The 19,535-nt window shown below is 44.5% G+C and overlaps 1 protein-coding gene across 1 annotated transcript in view; it reads left to right on the top strand.

Annotated features, from left to right (window-relative positions):
* Nucleotides 1-19,535, top strand: part of CFAP58 (cilia and flagella associated protein 58) — a 109,598-nt gene that overhangs the window by 49,197 nt on the left and 40,866 nt on the right. Inside the window, exons 11-13 of the mRNA XM_077455088.1 lie at nucleotides 304-450; nucleotides 4,753-4,893; nucleotides 5,241-5,464. Of these exons, the coding sequence (XP_077311214.1) occupies nucleotides 304-450; nucleotides 4,753-4,893; nucleotides 5,241-5,464 (512 nt within the window). The remainder of the gene's footprint in view (nucleotides 1-303; nucleotides 451-4,752; nucleotides 4,894-5,240; nucleotides 5,465-19,535) is intronic.

Genomic DNA, 19,535 nt, shown 5'->3' with positions numbered 1-19,535 from the left:
CTCGCTCAAGGAACCCCTAGCAACCTCTGGAGGAACCCTAGGCTTCCATGGACCCCTGGTTGAGAGCCTGCTTTATATTATAGAGCAGTGACGGTGAACCTTGGCACCCCAGATGTTTTGGAACTACATTTCCCATAATGCTCCACTACACTGCAGAGTGCATCAGCATCGTGGGAAATGTAGTTCCAAAACATCTGGAGTGCCAAGGTTCACCATCACTGTTATAGAGTGTTGTGCAAATTGTTGCCAGAATATTTATATTCTGTATAATAATGATGATGATAACACCTGCTATGTCCTTAGGATGAGATTACAGAAATGAAGAGGAAGCTGAAGATCATGAACCATCAGGTGGACCAGCTGAAAGAAGAGATTTTCTCCAAAGAGACGGCCCTTGTGAAGATTCACCTCGACCATCAGCGTATAGAGAAAGAAAAAGAGTCTCTGAGGGTTCGTCCTGTGTAAATTTACGTGTGATGGTTGAAAGTAGCATACCAATATAAAGCTAACTAATCCTAAAAATGTATATAGTTATCTATTTTCAGACTGCTCTGGTCCGTCATGTGATGGGCTCCCCTATGTCAGCTAGCAGCAGCTTCAAGGAAAAGGAGGGAGCTCCGACAAACAGATGGGCTATGGTAAGCTTATGGGAGACATCATCACTCAGGCATTACCAGCCGTTGTCGAGCGCTTTCTCCTCTCCCCTGCAGCCACCGCTGGTTGACACAGGGGATCAGGTGACTGGACTAGAGCGGCCAATAATTGGTAAGTATACAGATCTTAGATTAATTAGAATAGGTGTTAGGCGGGTGAGAGAGCATTTTTATGATTAGTTAGCTTTATCCCAGAATTCCTTTTAACTCTTTAAAAAGGCTAAAAATACAGAAAACTACTTGTCAATCTATCAGAAATCCAGTGAGCTCCCAACTTCCTGTTTGAACAGCCAACAAAGTGCCCATCCTACATACACTGTCTGCTGGACTACAGTACATAAATCCATCTGTCACCCACTCCTCTCTGTCCCACTTCACCTGCACACTCTTGTATGTAGCTCTTGTGGGATGTTCCCAGTCTGCAGTGGTCAGGACCTTCCAAATGTGATCGAAGGAAGGAAAACCAGTGAGTCAGCGATAGGGTTATGGGCAGCCGAAACTTATTAATGCAGGCGGAGTGAGAAGGTTGGCCTGTGTAGTCTCATCAAATAGAAGAGCTACTGTTGCTCAGATTGCTGAAAAAGTGAATGCTGGTTTCAATAGAAAAGCTGTCAGCATGCACAGAGCATTGCAGTTTGTTGCATCTGGAGCCGCAGAGCTGCAGACCGGTCAGGGTCTCCGTGCTGACCCGAGTCCACAGATAAAATCACCTACACTGGGCATGTGAGTGTCAGAACTGGACCACAGAGAAATGAGAAAAGGTGGCCTGGTCTGATGAATTATGTGGATGGCTGGGTGCATGTGCATCCCTTACCTGGGGAAGAGATGCCACCAGGAAGCAGAATAGTAAGAAAGCAAGCCGGTGGAGGCAATGTGATGCTTTGTATAGTGGTGTCCATGCCTTGATGGGTCAGGGCTGTTTTGGCAGCCAAAGGGGAACTCAATATTAGGTAGGTAATCAAAATGTTATGGCTGATCGATGTATGATGCTTGTTTGCTCTGTCTATGTAGAGGAACCTTGGGGACATGTGAGACTGTGCATGTACTACAATTTATTGTTATGTCTTTGAGCTTCCTTTCCCAAATGTAGAAAACCTGAAAAGCTAGTGGTTTAGAGTGCTGCCTATTATTTATTTACAATTCTTGAACAAGCCCTTTAACCTCTCCAACAATACATCAGGAAATATTACAGCAAGACTTTAAACTTTTTTTTTAAATTTACTCTCCTGAAGATCTTCAAGCCTCTAGTCAGCAACATTCTGGGTTGAATATTGAACCCAGCAAATCAGATCGCTCATCTCTCTTAGTTTCCTTCTTTGTCCTGAGCTTTGCCCTATCTCTGGCCCCTGTTGGCTGTTTCTCCTAAAAAATGCATGGTATGGTTGACAGATTACTGATCGATCGGCAGACGAGAGGAACAATTGATGAGTTTAAGCTCATCTCCTCGTCATTCTTCACACCTGTCGCCGTCAGTGAAAATCTACAGCATCCTCTCCCAGCGTACATCTCGCTACCGGCACACGCATCTCATTTACTCGGCCAGCTCAAGATTCAGCAGTTATCAGTCTGACACTGACGCCTTTGCAGCTCAATTATTTAGGAGGAAAGGTGTCCGTAAATGAGGCACGTATTAGTCAAAGCCCTGGGCAGCTCGGTCTGTCACCCAAATTATTATTGCTTCCTTCTGCATTGAGCAAAGAACTAACTGTAAGAAGGCGCTGTCCTCCTATTACACCGATCACACAGCTGATTTCACCAGCTAGCTGGAGATAATATTCTTATAGCCTTGATGTCACTTCCTAACAGAAGGGAATTCACTATTTTTTTTTAATAAACCCTTTTGCGACCAGAAATGATTGATGCCTAAATGCTGGGACTAAATTAGCAGCCTCAGCATGCACTGGTTAACTTGACAATGACTTCAATATTTTTTGTAAGGACATATAAGACTTTTTTTTCATAAAGCATTTTAATAAAATCACTGCTCTAGTTTTTTTTGTATTATTTCATATTTAGGGCTTACATTGCACAATGTAAATATATAGATATAGCTATATATATTTTCATTTATTTATATATTTTTTTACATCTGTATTAAAATTGGTTAATACTGTAATTATATTTCACAATTACAGTATTAAACAGATGAACATTGCCACTTTCAGGCTATAGTAGCATCTGCAGACTGAAGATATTTTTTTTGCCAATTAAAGTAGAATTCCAGCCTTAGCCTAACTAGTCTTAAACCGGAGCTCCAGGTTCCTTCAGAAAAAAATACTGTAGGTGCTGGCTTTTAATATTAGGACACTTACGTGTCCAGGAATCCAGTTGTGTCTTCACCCGAGCTGATTTTTCAGTCGGCTCTCGGATGCTGCGGCTGCCATCTTGGTTAAGAGAAACCGGCAGTGAAGCCTTGTGGATTCCCAGCCGGCTCCCTACTGCGCATGCACAAAATGCTCTGCGATTTGTGAATGGTCCAGTGGCAGGGTATGGAGGAGGGGGGCGAACTTCCGGATGAGTTTGCAGCAGCAAAGTCAGCCAAAAGTAGGAGAGGGTACCTGTCAAAACCAGGTAACCGCCCCACCCCCCCCCCGAAAGGTGCCAAATGTGGCAGTGGAGGGGGGGAGGAGGCAAATAAGCGGAGGTTCCCCTTGGGTGGTGCTCCGCTTTAAAGCCCAACTTCAGGCAAAAAAAATGAACTTCTCATTTTTGTCTAGGGGATTAGAGAACAGAGATAAATTTATCTAATCTTCCCCATGCAAGACTAGTCCCTGTGGCTTGATGGCAGCCAAAATGGGGTGTGATTCTGCCACAATTGTTGCGCGACAGAATCCTACGGTTTTGCGGCCAAACACGTGTTAAAGTGTGCTAAACTTGTCGCCCAGATAAGAGCAGGAGCTTTTTTTGGGTGACAAATGCACATATGGTATCCCATTGAAGTGAGTATGCTGCCAATTGCATGAAAATCGCCCAACAAAAATCGTGAGTGGAAATGCTTGTTCATGTGAATGGGGCTCTGAGGTTATATTTAAAGGGTTATTTCACCTTTTCAGACAAAAAAATTAAAAGGTGAACTAACTCTGTACATGCTCCATCCTGGCCCATATTGTACTTACCTCTGTGGGTGATGAGCTGTCAGTACTCACTCAGCCCATGTAGCACTTCAGGGATTTGAAATCCCAACTCTAGGGCTTCTAGGGGGGATCAGAGTGATGCTTTGTGATGGCGTTGACCAATCAGAATCTCTCTCATCTGTCCCAGAAGCCCTACAGGGAGAAGAGGGAAAATAGTGTGTATTTCAAATCCCCGGACGACTTCACAGCTGAATGAGCACGGACAGCTCATCATCAGCAGAGGTACAACAGGGACCGGGGAGTGAGAAGCATGTACACATTGTTAGTTCACCTTTTCAGAAAAGGTGAGTGTACACTTTAAAGCATAACTAAATCCAATGTATAAATGTATTTTTTTTTTTTAGTCTAAGAACATTTTCTGCAAGTATAATGCATTGAATCAAGAATAATTTCCAATCAGTCAATATTTTTTCAGCTGAAGGTATCCCAGATCTGATTTGGATAATACAATGACTGAAAAAGTTGATGCGGGCTTGTTTAATGTGATATCTTTTTACTGACCATTTTTGTTTGTCCATTTTCAGAGTTCTGTTCTAACAGTGAGATCTGCCCATTTCTCCCTCTTAGGCTGCATTCACAGGTGGGCGTTTTGTAGCTTGAAGCCTGAAGCTACAAAACGCTAGAGGGGAAAAATCCATTATTCTCAATGGAGATGGTTCACATCTCCACTCCAAGCCGCCTGAAGCCGAACGCCTGAAGCTCAAACAAGTTCCGGACCCTTTTTTGTCGATCGAATCTGGCAGATTTGGGCGTTTTTCTTCTTTTTACATTGACCTTTTGCCCTGCACAAAATCGCGGCAAAACACCGTAAAAAACGTTGCGAAATTGTGGTAAAGACCGCCGCAAAATCGTGGTAAATTCGCAAGATTTCCTGCCTGAAAGCGCTACGTTCAGGTGTGAATGCAGCCTAAGTGCTGACTCTGCTTTTCACTGTATACTAATCTCCATCATGTTCTCACTAACAGGCTGAATTGCAGAAATTGAAACAACAAGCGACTGAGACACAGCAACTGATTGACAGCCAGAAGGCGGAAGAGAGGAGGCTCCTGAAAATTCTGTCTGATGCTGATGCAGAGAGACTTCGGCAGAAGAAGGAACTCGATCAGGTACTATTATCTCTACCTACAACCAATCCACACACATTCTGTGACATTAAAGAATGTTTCCAACCCCAAAACAGTTTTTCTGTGGTTGCTGGCAAGGTGAACTGCCTTTAAAGCTGAACTTCAGTAAGATAAAAAAGGCACTAATTAATGCCGCTCTTTATTCACTAGACATACCCGTCTCCTCTCATGCCCTTCTCTACTCTTCCCCTCTTGTGCCCTCTTGGTCTTGCCTTCTCTTCCCTTCTTGTGACTTCCTCTCTTCTCCTTCTTCTCCTCTTCGCAGGGGGTGGCCATCTGTGTTTTTTCAGTCTAGTTAACTATGTACCTATGGCTGTTTTTGTACCCAGGTGATCAGCGAGAGGGATATTTTAGGAACCCAGCTGGTCCGTAGGAACGATGAATTGGCTTTGCTGTATGAGAAGATTAAAATCCAGCAATCTATCCTAAATAAAGGAGAGAGTCAGTACAAACAGAGGGTGGAGGACATCAGACTGCTCAAACTTGAGATCAAGAAGCTGAGAAGAGAGAAAGGAATCCTCACCAAGACTGTGGCCAATGTTGATGACCTCAGGTAAGGAGATCCTCATTGTGTGTGGGTGATGGTGGTTAACTTCTGAAGAATAGTGGGCCCCAACTGCAGCCTGTGACATCATTGAAGGTGCCACAAATAATATTCAGTATATGTAATGCTACAGTACACTGTCAGAAACCACACATATGTTACTCTAAATGGTCGGAGATTGAGGGATATGCTAAAGGCATGGTTGGGAAGTGGGGACATACTGCAAGAGGCAGTCATCACTGTGGTGTACCCAGTGTAGCGGTACCCTCGTAAGGGCTGCTAATAGACTCTGCACCCCACTGGTTGCCCCAATTCTGCAAATCCTCCATCACCTCTGACACCTTGGGTTCAGTCATCTTACCAACTGTATCAATAATAAGAGACTCACACACTATCAGTAAAACAGTTACAATTTTTTACTGTAGTAATGAGAACACAGAAAAATGTGAACCACACACTGCAAATGGTAAAAGGTATTTTTATCTGAACACTATAACTCTATTTATGAAAAGCAAACTTGATTTGAACCCTTCAGTGGCCAATAAAGCACAAAGTACACATTATGATTCAAATACGATTAGACCTTACCAAAATCACAGAAACCTTTGTGAACAGGTCAGCAGAATGGGGTGGGGAACTGGCACTTTATTTCCTATGTCAGGCTCACTCCCTTCTGTTTCCTCAACCCACAGGCCATTAACAATATTACAACCTAAAGAGGAATTTTTTTTGGTCCTGGACGTTTCAATTTAATCTAAGCACCACATCCCTGAATTTGATCAATAAGCAAGGAGGATACATGGGATTTTTTAGGTGCAGAGTGAATTACCAAAGCATCAAATATAATGTTTAAAAGTTTTTTTTATTTTAAAAAACAAAATAAGGATCGAAACATGTTGGGAAGTCTACATCATATACTGTCTTGATAATACTTTATCATATTGTACTTGCCCATTGCTATAGCTTCTAACCTTATTTGGGGTTTTTAAATAAACAAACTTTTAAACATTATATTTGATGTTTTGGTAATTCACTCTGCACCTAAAAACCCCATGGATCCTCCTTGCTCATTGAGCAATATTAAACCTGTAAACAACATGCAAACTATTGCGTTAAATTTGGCTCCTTTAAATAAAGTTCCAGAAAAAGAAGAACAGGCCCTCTGTGCTAAAATTACTTTAGTCATTTGAGCAGATGGAGAGAGGGTAAAAAAAAAAGGTTGTAGTGCTACTCCTTTAAATCCAGAAGTCTTCATCTAGCTTTGTAATGTTGTGATTAAAGGGATCCTTGGCAATTGGCTATAACAGATTTAGTGGCTATGTGAGTGTATCCTTATTTTACTTTAAACTGTTCCTGTATGATTTTAAATGTGTGGTATCTGGTCAGATTAAGTAGCAAAGATGTGGGTGGTCGGATGTGGGAGTGAGTGAGTGAGAGAACGCGAATGCTGGACGCCCGGACCTAGTCTCCCCTCACTCCCCCTCCATGCGAAGAAGTCAGCCTGTTCGTAGAAGCGGTGCCTAGCCGGGTCCCGAGCCTAATATAGCCCATTACAGCGGCTCTAGCCTCCTTACCTTGGAGTCCGTGGAAATCATCACGCTGAACGCTGAACGCTGCAGAGCTTGGCGATAGTAGCGGGAGTTCTCGCGGGAACTCGTACCAGCGCAAGCTTAGGACCTCACTTATCAGTACCGTGGCATCAGGAGTGAGCCGAAGGAGCCAGCGGGACCCCGAAGGAACCTTCCCAGCAGACCCGGCGGGACACCGTGAGACTGGCTACAGCAACTCGGCAGTGCGAGCAGTCTGTACTAAGAAGAACCAGGTGGCGGCCCGTAGACACTTGTGAAGAAGCCTATGGCACCTACCTAGGCTAAGGGTAATGCGGGAGTGAATCGTGGGGTGCAGAAGCCGGGGGTTGGTATATAAATGACTAATATAATGGTCTAGAGCTATTGCCCCACCAAACTTGCCTGCTGGGAGGTAGAGGCTGCCAGGCTCTTGGCGTTATCAGGGCCCACTGAACGGCTCGACGGCCCTGCTTGCAAGAGGGAGTTGGGGGAAGCCCTCTCCCCCCCCCCTCTCCTTCCTTTTTTTTTTTTTTACTCCATATGATTGCATTGCTGTGTTTTCAGAGTGATGAACTGTTAACAACCTGCGCAAACTCAATACAGCGCTGAGAATCAGATAAATTGCCGGTGGATCAATCTCCTCTCCCCTGCTTACATGGTCAGCTTGTATGGTCAGCTTGTTGTCCTCTTGATCTGAGGCCACTGTATTACTCTTGCTATACCGTACGGACTTATACCATACCTACTCATACTAAAAAATTTTTTTTTTTTTTTTTTGTGTGTGGGAGTGACTTTGCTGCAATTTAGTAATATCACTACTATTCCCATCCTAAGGGAGGCCTATTGTGAACTACTACTCCTAGCTGCTTACTATGCTTAGCAAGCGGGCTAACGAGGACGGGCCGATTGGTGACGGGAATCAAAAAACCCAGGCAGCCAAAGAAAAAGCAAACCAGGCATCTGCTACAGCGGCAGCAAAACTGGAACGCTTTGCCCATGCAACCTCTCCTACCAGAAAAGGGCCCCACCAGCCAGCAGGGCAGCTAAGGACACAGGGGGGTATCTCGGAAAGGAGAAGTATTACTCAATTAACATCTAATCCAAGCCGATCACCCAGTGGTAGTAAGATGCATGACGCAGCTATAGCAGCAAGTAAGACAGTGCATAACATAATAGCCCCATTGGAATCCCCTCTAATAGAGGATGGTGAACCTACACTGCGCGATATATTGCAAGCAGTTAACGAATGCAAGGTGTCTATAGGTGGCCTCGACAACCAGTTAAGCAGTATTAAAACTGAACTGCACTCCATGGGCCAATTACTGAGCAACACAATGGAACGAACCACGGTCCTGGAAGGAAGATTAAGCACGATTGAGGATGACTTTTCCCCACTACAGCAAAAAATAATTGGGCTACAGAAACAAATGGCAATACAGACAGTGAAATTAGATGCGATGGAAAATAGAAACCGTAGGAATAACGCTCGTCTGATTGGTCTACCAGAGGGAAGCGAGGGGCCTAACCCTATAAACTTTCTGGAAAATTGGTTCAGGGAACTTCTGGGCGACACCTCTTTTACCACCCTTTTCGCCATTGAAAGGGCCCATAGAGTTCCCATAGGCACGCACCCACCAGAGGGCCGTACTAGGCCCCTGATACTGAGACTGGTGAATTATAATGACCGGATTATTTTGCTACGAAGGACCAGGGAATTGAACGATGTCTTTTATAAGGGATCTAGGGTTTCGTTCTACCCAGACTTTTCACCAGACCTACAGAAACAGAGAGCCGAGTTTATCTCTATTAAGCGAACTCTCCAAAAATACAAGATAAACTATGCTCTGCTGTATCCTGCCCGGCTACGTATAACTGCCTTGGGCTCAACTTTCTTTTTTGGCACTCCAGAGGAGGCGGAAAGGTGGCTGGAGGAACATAAAAAGGATCTCTAGTTACTTTTCCGCCCCCCTTTTAGTAGGGTTAAGGGGGGCACCTCGGGCACGCATAGCTGGTACAACGGAATCGGGGGGGTGGGGCGGTGGGCCCGTCGTGGGAGGGCGGGCCCCCTCCTCTCCCTCCCCCCTTCCCCCGCCCGGATTAGAAAGTATTAACATCTATGGGTAGTGTACATATCATATCATGGAACGTGAGTGGGTTGGGAGATCCAAAAAAGAGGGCAGCAGTCTTGCTGGAAACAGCAAGGGGAGGCCCCGGCCTGCTCTTTCTTCAAGAGACGCATCTAACCCCTAGCACAGCCCCACTATTAAGTAACCGGAAGTTTTTGGCATACTACCACTCCTTTTATACATCATATTCTAGAGGGGTGAGTGTTCTCGTTAAGAGGGACACGCATTTTCTGTGTAAGGAGTCCTCTATTGACAAAGAGGGAAGATTTGTTTTTTTATACGGCCTGCTGAGCGGGCGACAATGTATCTTAGCCAACGTTTATATACCCCCTCCCTTCAAACTGGAGGTAATGGTTAAACTGATGGCGTTCTGTCTAGATAAGCCAGATGTCCCATGGATAGTAGCAGGCGATTTTAATGAAACGCTGGACTCGCATATGGACAGATTTCCTGCTCCAGTGGTGACCAAAATAGGGCGCTTGCAGGGCTTTGTCTCTGAAATAGGATTAAATGATCTATGGCGAACACGTCACCCTCAAGCAAGACAGTATTCTTGCTTCTCCAGCACCTATTGCACACTATCAAGAATCGATATGGTGCTGGGCAATAAAGAAGCTGCGGAGGTGGTTCAGGAGATAGAATACGGAGCAAGGGGGGTCTCAGACCACTCCCCCTTGTCCATGATACTGTCTTTGGGCGCTAGACCAGGTCCAAGAGAGTGGAGGATAAATCCGGGTTGGCTGGTACTAATGGGTGGGCCAAGTCCCCCCCAGGACAAGATAGGGGAATTTCTTCAAATAAATAGGGGCTCTGCCCCTCCGGGTATAGTCTGGGACTCCCTAAAAGCCTACATCAGGGGCACACTAATACAACAAGTCGCAATTATTAAGAGGAAAGCTCGAGAACAAGACCAAGTAATGAGAAACAAGGTCGCCCAGGCAGAGCAAGCATATATAGAAGCTCCATCGATTGTAAGCCAGCGGGAATGGTTGGCCAGTCAACAAGTCTATAAAATAGCTCTTCTAAAAAAAGCAGAGAATAGGCGGATATTTCAGCGTCAGCATTACTTTGGCGAAGGAGAAAGGGTAGGCAGAGCCCTCTCCCTCCTGGTTCAAACTAATGGTGCGCCAACAGTAGCCCAGGTAATTAAGTCTCCAACAGGCGATCTTGTCTCCAGCCCCCCCGCGATCATGAGGGTACTCCATGACTACTATAAAAACTTATATAAATCCGCCATCCAGGGACAAGGTAATCTAGCTACTGACTTTTTACTTCAGCCAGCAATCCCAACATTATCAACGGAGGACAAATTATCCCTTGAGTCACCACTTACGCTGGAAGAATTAAAAAACGCAGTAGCCGCAATGCCCAACGATAAATCTACAGGGCCAGATGGCCTACCAGTAGAAATCTACAAACGTTGTGGGGATGCGCTGCTACCGGAACTCTTGGCGACATTGAACTATGCACTGGAGACGGGGGAACTTCCCGCCTCGATGCTGGAGGCCAATATTATCTTAATTTTGAAGGAGGGGAAGGACTGCCAGGAAGTTCCATCATACCGGCCGATATCCCTGTTATGCTCGGATATTAAAATACTAGCCAAGGCACTAGCAATTCGGTTAAATACATATATCCATAAACTTATACATCCAGACCAGTCGGGCTTTATCCCGGGTAGGGCAACCAGTACCAATATTAGAAGAGTTTTCCTTAACGTTCAAATACCCAGAGATAACGAGGGGGTGGGTGCTATTTTAGCACTAGATGCCACTAAGGCCTTTGACAGTTTGGAATGGGGCTATCTGTGGAGGGTCCTAGAGAGGTTTGGATTCGGCCCTTTATTTATCCAGTGGATAAAACTAATGTACAATAAACCTAGGGCCAAAATTAAGATGGGCACTGAAGTCTCTGAAATATTCCAACTGGAGAGAGGTACAAGACAGGGGTGCCCGTTGTCCCCCCTCCTATTTGTATTGGCTATGGAGCCCCTGGCGGCTCTGGTAAGATCCTGCCCGGATATACAGGGATTTCGGCGGGGTAGTGATGAGGAAAAAATTGCTCTATTCGCGGACGATGTCCTATTTTTTATTGGAGATGTGGACTCCACCCTGAATAGAGTGGTCTATCTGATGGGCGAGTTTGGTCAACAATCGGGCTTAGAGATCAACTGGGGCAAATCAGCCCTTCTACCACTGTCCAGGCATGGGGAACAGGGGGTGCCCTCAACGATAGTAGGCTTGGAGACGGTGACTAAGCTGAAGTATCTGGGTATCTGGATATCTGGGGATGTAAGCCAATATGCTAATGAGAATTTAGCACCATTACTGCTGAAAATGAAGACGAAACTTAACAGGTGGTGCGGCCTCCCTCTCTCGGTGGCGGGACGCTGCAGCCTAGTAAAAATGCTCTGGCAACCCCAAATACTTTACATTTTACATAATTCCCCAATTTGGATTAACCAGAAATGGTTCCAAACTATGGATTCGCTTATCCGGGAATTAATCTGGAAAAAGGGGCATGCCCGGATAGGGTTGCATACGCTGCAGCTCCCCGTCACGGAGGGAGGGTTGGCCATACCCCATCTGGGCGCATATTTCCTGGCTGCCCAACTCCAGCATTTAGCAGGGGCGGGGCTCCAAGAGGGGGGGCCTATAAACCATAAGTTGAGGATGCTAGGAGCACCCCATAAATTGGTACCCGAAGCCCTGGAGGCTAACTCATTTCTTCATAGATGCCCTACCAATATCCTAATGAGGAAGGTATGGCAGCAAGCAAAGCAAAAGTTGGGATACGTGGGAGTAACTACTTATATCCCTCTATGGCGCAATCGCCATCTGTCCGAATTAAACAAGGTAGATAGATCTCCGGAATGGGATAGCCAGGGGATTAATAGAATGGTGCATCTTTACGAGGGGAACGTAATGAAACCCTTTGAAACTATTAGACAGGAATTTAATGTCCCTAATAGGACGTTCTATAAATATTTACAGCTGAGACACGGAATTCAAGCCCAATACGGGACACTCGCTATCGAGCGAACCGAAATCCCCCAGCTCCAGGGCCTTATGGACCGTAGGCATGCAAAAGGCCAGATTTCGCGGTTATATACAAAGCTTAGAGGTAGTTTCTTGAAAGGCGAAGGCCCAGCCAAGAGTAGGCAGGGCTGGATAGGGGACATTGGCTCGATATCTCAGGAACAATGGGCTAAAGCGCTCGAACAGGGGCACTTGGCCTCTATATCTCCATCTCAGCGAGTGTCCCATTTGTTCCTTATATACCGGGCATACTACACCCCCCAGAAGCTATGGAAAATGGGTAGGAAACCTAGTGATGAATGCCCTAGATGTGGGGCACCGGGTGATCTCTTCCATATGGTATGGAAATGCCCAAAACTGTATAGCTATTGGTTAGAAATAGTCCTTAAAATAAACAGGGCTTTTAAGACCACCCTGAAACCCGAGGCCAGGGCCTGTTTACTGGGGATATTTGAAGAGACAAAAATTCCTCTGCCAATTAAGCCATCCGTCCTGAAGTGCTTATATCAAGCTAGGCGACTGATAGCAATCAATTGGCAAGCTAAAAATCCCCCGGAAACTGGACAATGGGTTAATGCAATCAATTCTTTAATATGGTGTGAGAGAACAATGCTTATAAAGCTAAATAATTTAAGAAAATTCGAGATATTATGGAATCCTTGGCTGAGCGACATGGGGTTCCCTTTGGAGTGAGGTCAACATAAGAATGGACCAGTACCTGCTGGGTGGGTGGTAGGGAGGAGATTCCTCCCTCCCCCCCTTAGGCGGAATCTCTTAGGGGTGGACTGTGGGGAGGATTCTCTTCTTCCTCACTCTTCCCTTTTTTTTATTTTTTATTTTTTTATTTTTTTTCTCTTCTTCGTCTTTTTTTCTTTTTTTTTTTTTTTTCTCCCTTCCTTTTTATACGGATATAGCTATCTGGTTACGACCGGGACGGTTGTTGCCGGCGCTGCGTGCTCGAGGTGGGGTGGGCGGATGGGAGGGAGGTTTGGGGGGGATAGGGCGGGGGGAAAAGTGCATTGAGGGCAGGTACTAATGAGCAGGCGGGGTATAGCAGCTCTAGCGTACTAGCTTGCTCGATATGTAATCTGTTTTTTTTCCCTTTTCTACAAGGTACAATATTGTTATTTATTGCTGGAAAACTTTCAATAAAAAGCATATCAAGTAAAAAAAATATCCCAGCGTAGGGGGAAGGAGGGGAGGGCCTTGCCTTCCATCCCACAACATAGTTCCTAGATGGAGTGCCTGGGTGTGAGGACAATGCCTTCACCCCTCGTCTATTGCTATTAATATATTTACCACTTAAGTTCAAATGTGATTTGTGTTATGTTAATGTTATTACTCTACTATTTTTCACCTTATGTTCTAGTATATATTAGGTTATGCCCTGTTTTTTTATCTTATCTTTTTGTACATGAGAAAACCTCAATAAAAACCATTGAAATAAAAAAAAAAGTAGCAAAGATGTGAACAGGCATAGATGTCTGCATACAGTGTCCTAAAGAATATATGAACTAGCTTCCAGTGGCTACCAGCAAACTGGGCAGAGCAAATAGATGTCTGTATGCAGTGTTCAGAAAAATCTAATTGGGCTATGCCCGTTCACCACACTGGATAAAGAAGCTGCTGAAGCAATGCAGGCGATGGATGAGACTTTTCAGGAACTACCTTTGGATCCTTGTGTCCACCACACCATACTGCGGTCTACCCGGATCTGAAGTGCAGGCATCGCTGGATAACTTGGAACAGCCTCCGGTCTGCTGGTGAAGAGAAACGATGCTGTCCGCAAAGGTCCTTCTGAGTGCAGCTGAACGGCTCCTCCCTGTGTAGGCCAGTGTCCCAAGAGAGTGAAGCAGGCCGCTCCAGCCCTTTTTATGTCCTCTCCCAGCAGTCTGTTCTTCTATTCCCAGCAATCTGGTACTCATAGTTCAAACCAGTCCTGCTGGAATGGAAACTTCAGCGTTCTGAACTACACACCCCACAATGCTTTGCTCTGCGTTGTGTTATAAGAAAAGGGAAATGACACATAGAGTCCAGCCAACACAAGAGGGAGCCAACCCCATATTAAAGATACTGCAAAATGTCTCTGGATTACAGGCATAATATTCAAACTTTATGAAAAGAAAGGGTTAATAATAAGTCTAAAATTGTATTAACCACGTGCTGAAACCATTTATATACATTCTCAGTTAAATGAAAATTCGTTTTTGAACAGGCCAGGGCAATTGCCGTGTCCCACCCATTGGTGTCAGAGGTCAGAACAGAGTCGCCCCCTACCCAATTGATGGTAGAGGGATTAGGCGTGGGAACTTGCCTCTGAATGGTATGAATCAGTTCATCAGAATTCTCTCCTAAAGTATCACAAGTGAGTCTTTTCGGAGGATGTATATTTTGTCTCAACCGAACAGGAGAATACTTCTCAGAGGGTTGAACAGATTTTCCTGTTGGGCTCCTGGCATGATCAGGACTGCTTGACTCCAAAGGGAGATCCATAGCTGCAGACTCAAAACTTGGCCATGGAGGGAATAGATCAATCTCTTCAATGAGTCCAGTGGTAGGCACCTGACATCCTCTATTTTCTTCACCACCCATCCAGGGGACTGCAGCCCTTTAAGGGCAATCTGGTTCAGGTAATAACAAGGGTTTATCAGAAAAACAAATCAAGTCTCTTACTTCTTTCTCAGAGGTTGGACTGGTACTCTCAACCTTGATCTGGTCAGCTTCCCTGAATGATGGTAGGATTTCAACATCTGGAATGGGTTATCTTTGTATTGATTTGGTCAGCTCTCCTCCTTCTCTCACATTTGTTGTTCTTGCATCAGTCTCAGTTTCTGTAAGCCACATCCAGTAGGGCACTGTTTCCTCATCATCCTCTTGCTCGTTATCTTCCTCGTCCTCATTATCTTCCTCTTACTCTGGCAACACAGTGGGAGTAGGGACTTGTTGCTATTACTGTTCTCCTTGTACTTTTCCATTTTTCGGTATGTTTGTCGCCTGATTGGGATTTTTTTTGGAGCTGCACACATGTATCATTGGATATTTGCTACAGTAATTATCAATTCATTTATATATTTACATTTCAGATTAGTTCCGTTTGTGCATTTATTGTATTTCATAGACATTAATTATTCATTTATTTTTTTAGTTATTTTGTCTGAGCATGTATCTATGTGGGTGTGTGTGTGTTTGCTCCATGTGTATATGTATGCACGCATGTTCCCCCGGATGTTTTTTATGATAGTAACTACCAGTGCTGTTTCTACTCTGGAGGCAGAGTCCCCAACATATTCAACAAAGTTTGGTTAAACCCCTCAGTTTCAGGATCCCCTTGTGGGTGGTAAGGCGTGGCCCGAGACCTCTTTATGCCTAGCAAGGTGCAGAGCTGACGGACTTTGGGGGCACTTGGCAGAAGAGAGGGGCCAGGAGTTCCGGTGGGGGACCCAAGAAGAGGAAGATCTGGGCAGGTAAGTATAACATGTTTGTTATTTTTAAACAAAAAAAAAAGGAGACTTCAGTATTACTTTAATAAATTAAAATAATAATAATAAAAAACTAACATTTTAAAAATAAATAAATGTCCGATAGTGGGGGGTTGTTGGGGGAATAAAAGTGGGTGAGGGAATGCCCGCTTTAAATTTTGGCCTCTCAATGTCACGACCTGTATCAGCTTTCCCTGGATCCTGGTCTGACAGTATACAGAGCCAGAGTGATAAAAGCAGCAGTGAACACAAGAAATTTGATATAATTATGATAATAGTTAAAGGAGTTATAAAGGAAGAAGTTTTTTTTTATGTTAATGCATTCTATTCATTAAGATAAAATGCCTCCTGTGTGTAGCAGCCCCCCCAGCACCCTCCAATTACCTACCTGAGCTCATTCTCTCTCTGGCATTGTCCAGTGGCGCTATTGGCTTCCATGGCTGCCAATCAAAGTCAGTCAGCCAATCAGGGCAGAGAGGGGGCGGGGCCAGGTCGGGGGGGCTCCGTTTCTGAATGGATGAAGAGAGCTCTGACTTGGCTTGGGTGACAACCTGTAGCAAGCTGCTGGCTGAGGGGCACTCAAAGGAGGGAGGGGCTAGGAGCAGCAAAGAGGGACCCGAGAAGAGGAGGATCCAGGCTGCTCTGTGCAAAACCAACTTCACAGAGGAGGTAAGTATAGCATGTTTGTTATTAAAAAAAAAAAAAAAAGGAGCCTTTACAATTACTTTTATATGTTGTTGTATTTTCCATTTTGTCTAAATGAAGCTAAAATGGTGTCTTGAGCTTTGTGTGATAAACAACTTAGATAACTTAGATTGGAGTAAACAATTGGAAGGGCCTGGCCTGGCATTGTGCCCTAATTTGCCAATTGTATGCTATGTTTGCCATTGATATGAGTGATGTGTCATAAGAATCCTATATAAGTGACGCTCTGATAAGAGTCACCAGAGCATGTACTGGGCGGCCTTGTATGTGTGTGCTTTCTGTAATTTGGAACTTTCTCTCGTCTAGAGATTATTTTACATGTTTCCTACAAAATAAGGAACTTGAGATAAAAATCTCTATACAACGGAACTGTCATGTTAAGGTAACAATGATCTCTCCTATTATCCCATAGAAGAATAGTGGAACTCAAATGACTTGAATTAAAATAAATGAAAATAATAATTATAAAAAGCATAATAATAAATTAAATACATTAATTAAATAAATAATTGACTAAATAAATGTTGATTTAATAAATGAAAATAATAATACTAACACATTCAAATAACAATAATACAAAATTAAAATAAAGAATAATAATAAATAAATGTGTACGATGGTGGTGGTGGTTGGCGGGTTTTGTTAGGAATAAAAGTAGGGGGAGTTTAAAGGAGTTGTAAACCCTCTAGGTTTTTCACCTTAATGCATTCTATTCATTAAGGTGAAAAACCTTCTGTGGTGCAGCTGCTCCCCAGAGCCCCCCTTTTACTTACCTAAACCAGATTGTTCCAGTGCTGAAAACGAGCCCAGCAACTCCAGCCGCTGTCTCGGGTCCTCATTGGATAGATTGATAACAGCAGGAGCCATTGGCTCCCACTGCTGTCAACCAAATCCAGTGACATGGGAGCCGGGGGCGGGGCCGAGTCCTGCTGTCTATGTCAATGGACGCAGCAGCAGGACTCGGGAGCGCACTACCATGAGTGCCCCCATGGAATGCAGCTCTCTGTGGGGGCACTCGATGCGGAGGAGGAGCCAGGATCGCTGGCCGGGGACCCCAGAAGAGCAGGATCGGGGCCACTCTGTGCAAAACACTTGCACAGAGCAGGTAAGTATAACATGTTTGTTATTTAAAACAAAAAAACAAACCTTTACAATCACTTTAATGTTCACTTTACATTCTGGCCTCTCAAAGTCATGACCCTTATCAACTCTCACTTTGACCCAACCTGACAGTATACAGAACCAGAGTGATGAAGGCAGCAGTGAACACAAGAAATGTGATGGGGTTGTCATGTTTAGTTTTGCCATAACAATGATCTCTCCTATTATCCCATAGAAGAATAGTGTAAATTAGATGACATCTCTTGTACACTGTATTATCCCTATCTCCTTTCAGCTGGTCATTTGCAGAGCCCTGACATGATAACCCGAGGCTGCTCCCCACTTTCTAATACTGCAGTGGGAAGTATAAAAACCGTCAGAGTCAAACTCTTGTCATTTTAAATGATTCATCTGAGCAACAAAAGCAGAATTTGCAAAGTCAACCGCTCCACCGTGGAATAATTGGCTGCTCCCATCCAATTAAAATTCCCATCGCAGGCAGGCAGTGCGTAGCTTCACCTTACCTGCAAGACCTTCTTCAAGCGGAGTGACTGGCAGCCTTTTAAAGCGATAAATGCAAAATGATTTGAGCGTTTGCCAGGCTTTGTCCTTCTGCAGCATCTCAGCCTGACAGCAAACAAGTTTGACATGTGAACCTTAACTCAATTTTTTTTAGTCTAGATAGACGTTCAGCCAGCTGTTGCATTCATAGCAGATCTCTTTAGAGAGAACCAGCCACAGGCCAGCTAATGCACAAATCAAAATATCCCATCCAGGCAAGCAGCTAAATACACAGAGGAAAATGCGTATATGGTATTTTTTTAATCTGCCAAAGTTTGTATTTCTGTCTATCCAGTCCTTAGATTTACACAACTCTGTCACACAGCACAGCTCTACTGGCAGGTCAGGAGGCCTGATTTATTTTATGCTGTGATAAGCAGCACTTTCAGGTCTGGTCCCTCCCCCAGCCTGTGATTGGACAGTGAAAGGAGAAGCAAAAGATTTCACCCTACTCTCAGCATGTCCCTTATTAGCACATGAGCACTGCAGCACAGCCGATTGACTCCTTGTGCTGCCTGTCCCTCTCCCAGTCTGAGCTATGCCATACAGGTGATTGCAGGAGGCTGATATCAGATCAGATTTTTCCACCCACATAACACATATGAGTTATAAAAGGGTGGGCTTGAAAGCCCGCACAAAAAAATAAAGAATGTAGGCACAACCAGGTCCAAACACCTTGCAACCCATAAAGTGAGTCCATATGTATTAAATTATGAAAAGTCCAGAGTAGTCCGTTCATCAGGGCTAGCTAATCCAATGAGCAGAAGCAGGCGCTGTATATATGATCAGACAAAAAGGAAAACACTTTAATAGAACCAAAAATGGCCACTCACATAATGTATTTAAATGATAAACTCATCAAAGTGAAGACCTGGGAGGTAATGTCTGCCAAAGAGCCACCAGGGTCTGTTGCCACAGTAGTGGATGTATAGAGAAGCTGGCCAGAATCTTCCAACGTGGCACTGGATTGCAGTGTGGCCCACTGCCTCTGACATCACCGCGGTTCATTCCCCCTCCCGGTGACGTTATCCCGCAGATGCTGTGGGCCGATATTAAAGCGTTTATATAGTCTGCACTTAGAGTTGCTTTTTCTTTTTGTTTAACGCCCACAGATACAAATGCCGACAGATACTTTTGTGCTGAGATCGCGCTCACTGTACACTCCCAGCACTGAGACCAAATTATCAAAGACCGCTCTCTGTCCCAACTAACGGTCGCTAACCAGAGAGACAAGCTCCTGATCATGTGACCTTTTAGACAGCCAATCACAGTGGTCACGTGCCAATTCAGAACTTTTTAAAGGGACACTGGAACAGGCAGGAAGGGGTTAAAAATACATTTAAAGTGGAAGTAAACCCATTGATTTAAACAGTTAAAAAAAAAGGCATGCCGGGAATGCTAACTGCACATTGGCTGTGCTCTCAGCCAAACTATCAAACCATCTAATGGCTGGTGTCATAACGAATCACATGTGCAGAACCATAGCAGTTGAAGATTAAACA

This window comes from Lithobates pipiens, unplaced genomic scaffold (genome assembly GCF_037356315.1).
Source record: "Lithobates pipiens isolate NorthernLeopardFrog02 unplaced genomic scaffold, aLitPip1_a1.2 Scaffold_25, whole genome shotgun sequence".
Classification (NCBI taxonomy): Eukaryota; Metazoa; Chordata; class Amphibia; order Anura; family Ranidae; genus Lithobates; species Lithobates pipiens.
This window is presented reverse-complemented; position numbering and strand designations above follow the sequence as displayed.